The sequence below is a fragment of the Alosa sapidissima genome, chromosome 2 (genome assembly GCF_018492685.1).
Source record: "Alosa sapidissima isolate fAloSap1 chromosome 2, fAloSap1.pri, whole genome shotgun sequence".
NCBI lineage: Eukaryota > Metazoa > Chordata > Actinopteri > Clupeiformes > Clupeidae > Alosa > Alosa sapidissima.
Window position 1 is genome coordinate 25,724,633 of NC_055958.1, and position 6,592 is coordinate 25,731,224.

General features: G+C 52.5%; 1 protein-coding gene across 1 annotated transcript in view; it reads right to left on the reverse strand.

The window, feature by feature from the left end:
• The window catches only part of LOC121692739 (bromodomain adjacent to zinc finger domain protein 2B-like), a 43,247-nt gene that overhangs the window by 5,633 nt on the left and 31,022 nt on the right, over nt 1–6,592 (reverse strand). Inside the window, 10 exon segments of the mRNA XM_042071606.1 lie at nt 155–1,005; nt 1,380–1,524; nt 1,724–1,786; nt 1,932–2,157; nt 2,336–2,410; nt 3,138–3,367; nt 4,210–4,317; nt 4,319–4,465; nt 5,977–6,117; nt 6,484–6,549. Coding sequence (XP_041927540.1) covers nt 155–1,005; nt 1,380–1,524; nt 1,724–1,786; nt 1,932–2,157; nt 2,336–2,410; nt 3,138–3,367; nt 4,210–4,317; nt 4,319–4,465; nt 5,977–6,117; nt 6,484–6,549 — 2,052 coding nt within the window.

Consider the following 6,592-nt stretch of genomic DNA (forward strand, 5'->3'; position numbering starts at 1 on the left):
TTAATGTGCACTTCCAAAAGACATTTCATTTACAAAAGGCACCAATCTACATCTCCAGAGGGCTTCCCGAGACATCATTAAATATAATCCCACAGAATCAACATGAAGGGCGACAAGATGACAGATTGGGTGACACAGGGGGGTGTGTGCGCACCTGCAGAGGCGATAATGGGAAGTTATTGATTGCCGAAGCGGAGCTGCCGGGGTTGCTGGGGCTCGGAGAGGCAGAGGCGGAGGAGGAGGTGGCGGCTGCAGAGGTGGCTGAGGGGTTGGGGGGGGACAGCGAGGAGGGGGACTTGGGCCGCAGGGCAGCAGGGGTGGGCTGGGTGGGGGAGGTGGCCGCGGGGGGCGGTGGAGCGGGTGGCGGGGTGGGGCTGGCCGTCAGCGAGGAGCTGTCGCAGGGGGAGCGCGGCAGCAGGCTGAACCAGTGGCCGCTCTTCTCGGTCAGCACGCGGAAGAGCTGGTCGTTGGGCAGGAGCGGCTGCGGGTAGCCGCCGGGGGCCTTGTTGCCGGGGCCGTTGAGGTAAGAGCCGCCGGGGAGGAGCAGGGGGTGCGCCAAGGCAGCGCCCAGGTCGGGCTTGGCCTCCGCAGGCGCGTGCTGGCCGCCGGACGCGGCCGAGGGGCTGCTGGGAAAGGTGGTGGGCGTGTTGGCCGGGGAGCCGGCGGAGGCCGTGCCTGCTGCCGCGGCGGGGCTGCCGTCGTGACTCCGCGAGGGGCTGCTGCTCTGCTCGGGCGACATCTTGGCCACCTCCAGCAGCTTGCTGAGCTTGGAGAAAGAGCCGGGCTTCTGCAGGAAGAGGTTGAGCGAGTCCGCCTCGCCATGCCGCTCGGGGGTGGGCGTCTCGCGCTCCTGCTTGACCTCCACGCTGACCCCCAGCGACTTCGCCTCCTCCTCCTCCTCCTCCTCCTCCTCGGCCATCTCCTTGTCTTCCGCCGGCTCCTCTTTCACCTGGACGTGCTCGGCGGTCCTCGCGCGCGCCCTCTCCCTCTCCAACTCCTCGGCTCCTGTAGGAAAAAAAGATCATAACAGCCCCTCAGCATCAACACATCAACACACACACACACACACACGCACACGCGCACACACTCGCTCGCTGGCTAAATCGATGTGGGTCGATTCAGGATATGCATACTGATGGCACGCATTAAAAAGGTCACAGAAGCGTGACTCCTATAAAAGAGATTTGCACCTGTTCAGAGAGAACGGCGTTTTGTCGAAAATGGAGAAATACCATGACACGACGTACTCCCAATAAATGTCATGAGTCAGAGTGTACCGTTTCAATTTTCCCCCTGTTTACGGCTATATCAGTCACACCCCGTGAGAGTGTGTTTTATATCTCTATAAAGGGCCGGTGTTTAGTTCGCCAGTGACTGACCTTCTCCGCTCTCCATGCCCTCCACGAAGATGCCGCCGCACTGAGGCAGGACCCAGTAGCGCCGCTTGTAGCGGTCCTGCCCGAACATCATGAAGCGCAGCGAGCCGGACGACTCAAACAGCTTACGGCGGATCTGGATCTGTTGCTAAGGGATCGAGAGAGAGAGAGAGAGAGAGAGAGAGAGAGAAAATGCAATCAGAAACTTGCTCAGATATATTATTAATCGTACAGATTTACACCACTATCTTTTTGCTCAATACAGAGCTAATCCGGTTAATCTGATTGATATGACCTAAGTCTTGGCTTCGGTCATGTGATTTGCAGTAAATCCTGCTAATGTTTACCTTTGATAGTTTCTCAATCTGCTTCTCCAGTTCCTCCACACTGGCGGCCTGGTCCATCTCATCCTGTTAGGGGAAGCCACAGACAAGGCCAGTGGAGATGACCATCACATTTTCAAGTAGATCAACAAACACGTTAATCACTGACATTCCACACAGACACAGACACACAGACACAGACACACACCGGCCAAACGGAATGAAATCATACCTCATCTTCACAAGTCTCCACTTTCTTCCCTTTCTTCACCACATCGTCATCTTCATCATCATCTTCGTCCTCCTCGCTGTCCTCGTCCTCATCCTCGTCGTCGTCACTGTCCCCTCCTTTCCGCTTGCGCTTGCGGCCGGCCGAGGGCGTGCCCATGGACGGAGTCTCCTCCCCTCCAATGTTGCTGTCCCTCTTGCCCGTCCGCTTGGCGTGGACACTCCTCATCCTTCAGCGCAGAGGCAGAGGAGCACACAGAATAACTAACGTGCACACGGCCACTTCAGGCTGCACACACTCTTTATCAGACTGCATTATGCAGTATGCCAACAGGCAAAATAATATGCCAGTTTGTGTATGTGTGTGTGTGAGTGAGTGTATTCAAAGGTGGCCTCAGAGATACTCACTTGCGAAGCTTGCCCTCAATCACCCACTTGTCTCTCCTCAAGTTTGTCATGTGATCGATGTTTTTGTCAATTTCACTGCAGGGGAGACATGGAGAGGGGGAGGGGGAGAGAGAGAGAGAGAGAGAGAGAAACAGAGAGAGAGAAAAGAGAGAGAGAGTGCTCAGTTCTCATCTCTGCCTTCTTTGTTTAGGAGGAGTCTCGGCTCAAGAGCAAACAATGTCAAGTGCCAGGTGCACAGCGGCTGAATGCTAAGCAACAATATCAGTGTTGATGTGCGTCAGGCGACAGCGCGGATTCTTCTGTGCCAGAGAGTCTGACACCATTGCCAGGCTTTTGATATGTTGAAAGCAGCCACGGTGAGTTGGCCTCTCGAGATAACACACATGCGTCTGGCAAATTCCCCCTACATTAATTAAGACTGTTTGTTTCAGTGCTTCAGAGAACAGATTTAAAGAAAAAGAAAAAACTAAAACCCACATGGTAAAGGATTAAATGTATGCATTTCTACAGCCTCTCAGACTCAGGCTAAAATAGTGACTAACCAATGTTAAACCCTTTAATCTTTCCATTAAGAAAATGTTACAACCTTTTATCACTGGGTTAGTCATTTCTTATTCCAACATTATCGTAAAGCTTACCAAGTAATACATAGAGAAGAATGCATTAATAATTAAATGAGGCATGTATAAAGTAAAATATAAACATACACCGCTTATATAAAACAATTACCGGTATATATCATTTCTGGTGTTTACATTCTAGTCCTCTACCAGCAGAGTGTGCCACATCTTAGCAGTCTCACCTGACCACGCTCTTGCTGCAGGCTAGCTCGTTGACCAGGAAGGCCAGGATGGAGGCCTTCTGGGCCGGACTGTGCGCCTGGAAGGCCTTGGTCTTCAGGCTCTGGGCCAGCGCCGCCAGCTCCGTCTGCAGCGGCCCGCAATGGGCGTCCATGTAGATCTGCAGGATCTCCGACACGTTGTCCCGGTTGATGCCAACGTTGGTCAGGTGCTCCCCCAAGGCCGTTTTGGCCTGGAACCAAACGAAGAGAGAGAGGGCCAGAGAGAGAGAGAGAGAAAGTGATTGAGAGTGCAAGAACTTGAAGAGCACAATTTTCTATTTTCAAAGAAAAAAATAATTCCTTCCCATCATTGCCACAAAGACGAGGCTTTCTCTAATTTCCCCACGCAGTGCTTTTGGAGAAATAATCGAAAGCCTAATGAAAAAAAAAAGCGTGACTAACTCTTCAAGATTAAGCGTGGGTGAAATTGCTTTGGGAATGAACCAAAATTCTGCTCTTATTGTAGATACCCTGTTAAGAGCCCCAAACACAGTTAGCCTCTGAAACAGATAAGCTCTATTCATTTAGCCATACTGAGTCGACACACTGATAACAGCCTGGTTGTGTGTTCTAATCACAGTAGTGCATACGTGCCTCTGTAGCAAGCAGCGCTCAACTTACACACTAATTGGTTCTGCTTACTGCATGCTCTCTACATCTGTTGAGGTATGAGGAGTGCTTGGTTTACCTGTGCTCTGTTTGAATGGCTAAACCTGTGCGCATCGTTGCACATAGCATAAGTAATCTTGCGTACAGTAGGTGTACATAACGTCTGTTTAATCCCTGGTGCAAGACTTCTAGATAGAGTTCTTGGTTTCGCAAATCAAAGACAATCAAAGATTGGATCCCTGGCTATCTGCGTGCGTACATTTTCTTTTATCATTGTTTTTCATTTGATATTTTTATATGTATGATAAGACTGGTGCTTATAAGTCAGAGTGTCTTCCATCAGTCCCTATGCATCACACAAATGCTTGCTTTCCGATACTTCCTAAAATAGCCAAATGAATGTCCGTCTCTCGGAGGGTCTTACCCTGTGTCCAGGGGGCAGGCCGGGGTCGGAGACGGCTGCGGTGAGCATGCGCACCAGGAGGTCCTGGAGCAGCTGGGCGGCAGGGCCCGCGTTGAGCAGCCCCTCCTGCCAGCGCCCCCAGCCCCGGCACATCGGCCGCAGGGTCCATGCCCAGCACGTGGCCGAAGCTGCGCAGGAACTGCAGCACCATCAGGCACTCGGAGAAGGTGGCGCCCGGCAGGAGAAGACCCGGCACACGGGATAACTCGGGTAGAGGCTAGAGGAGAGGAGAGAGAGAGCAAGTATAAGTATATATACTCTTTTGATCCCGTGAGGGAAATTTGGTCTGCATTATCCCAATCCGCAAATTAGTGAAACACACTCAGCACACAGTGAACACACAGTGAGGTGAAGCACACACTAATCCCGACACAGTGAGCTGCCTGCAACAACAGCGGCGCTCGGGGAGCAGTGAGGGGTTAGGTGCCTTGCTCAAGGGCACTTCAGCCGTTCCTACTAGTCGGGGTTCGAACCGGCAACCCTCCGGTTACAAGTCCGAAGCGCTAACCAGTAGGCCACGACTGCCCCAAGAGGCAGAGAGAGAGAGGAGAGAGAGAGAGAGAGAGGAGAGAGAGAGAGAGAGAGAGAGAGAGAGAGAGAGAGAGAGAGAGAGAGAGAGAGAGAGAGAGAGAGAGAGAGAGAGAGAGAGAGAGAGAGAGAGAGAGAGAGAGAGAGAGAGAGAGAGAGAGAGAGAGAGAGAGGGTGTGTGTGTGTGTGTGAGACAGAGCAAGAGAGTGCAAGAAGAGAGAGAGAGAGAGAGGAAGACGAGTTAGCAAGTGCAGCTCATGTACTATACCATTTGCACACGTACATTAGCAATAATATTCAAAGCCATCACATAAATATTTATTTTCAATCTCAAACAGCCTGGCCCACACCTGGATTCTGGTACAGTGCCTGAGAACTCTAAGCCCAGTGTGTACTGACTCATGCCGTGCACAGACTCATCCACACACACGGACAAGAGGTGGAGCTGATGAGTGCAACTGTGCGGTTGCACTTCCCCCATTGCCAGCTGTATGTGACAGGAAATAAATGGAGCTGACTCAGCTCCCACACACACACACACACAGGATGTACTGTGTGGTGCACAGTCTTGTTTGCAACCACAGAGTAAATCCATCACTGAGATCCCTGGGAGTCTATTCCATCAGCAGCTGAACTGGACTGGACTGGACTGGACTGGGCCATGTGAACATTTGGTGGACTAGGTGAGGCGCTGCTCTCTTGTGTGGGACAAAGCAGACACCCTGGAGCTACTGCTCCACCACATGCAAGGTAATGACCACCAGGGCTGGGCTGAGCTGGGCTGGGCTGGGCTGGGCTAGCTGTGGCTCTCCCTCACGTCAGGAGCCACTTGGTGAAGCACACTGACCCGCACAGACCTTCCCATCTCAGCGCAACCCAATACGGCAGATGCTATCAGGGAGCAGTGTCATCCTGTACACATGCCAAGTAGCAGAGGGGCCGGGCCAGGAGGAGTGGGACTGGCGCCACTGGTCAGATCAGGGTAGTTTACACTCCAGGCAGGGAGGGGAAAATAAAGCTCATCATATAGCCTTTATAGTTGAAGGAAACAGTATAAGAATCTATGGTATCTATGGTAAATGAATGTGATATGGGCAAATGCACATTTCTGCATTTAGAGGGTAAAAAAAATCAATTTCTGAGGGTTAGTAGCAGAAATAGGTAGGCGGGGGGGGGGGGGGGGGGATTAGGCGGCGTTACCTTGTGATCGGCCAGGCACATGTCTTCATTGGGCTTCTTCAGCTCGCGGGCCATCTCCAGCTCCAGCCTGCGCAGCTCCAGCCTGCGCTCCTTGTTCAAGCGCTTCTCATCACGCTTCTCCTGCTTCACCCGCTCCCTCTCCTGCAGCCAAAGACGGAGGGGTAAAAGGGGAGAGAGAGAGAGAGATGGAGAGAGAGAGAGAGAGTTAACAGTGCGTGCTATCGCTGCTGCCGCAGACAATCGCGTTAAGGATTATGTCATTACGATTCAGCAGGAGCGCCGGGCCCTCGCGCTTATAAATTGCGGCGCTTTCACAGAAAATTGCTGCGAGGCCGGATTCTCAGTTTTATTCACAGTCCATATACTCTGGGGGAGAGACGGAGACGGGGGGGGTGGGGAGAGAATGGGCCAGAGGGAGGGAGGGGGGAGGAGCAGATGACCAGCAGCTTGTAGGAGTCTGAAAGAGTGTTGTGGTGAGTGTGTGTGTGTGTGTGTGTGTGTGTGTACCTCGGCTTTCTTCCTGGCCTCCACAGCTTTCATCAGCATCATGTGCTGCCGCCTCCTCTCCCTCTCCTGACAAATAGCACAAACACATTAGGCATCAGAGAGAGACAAA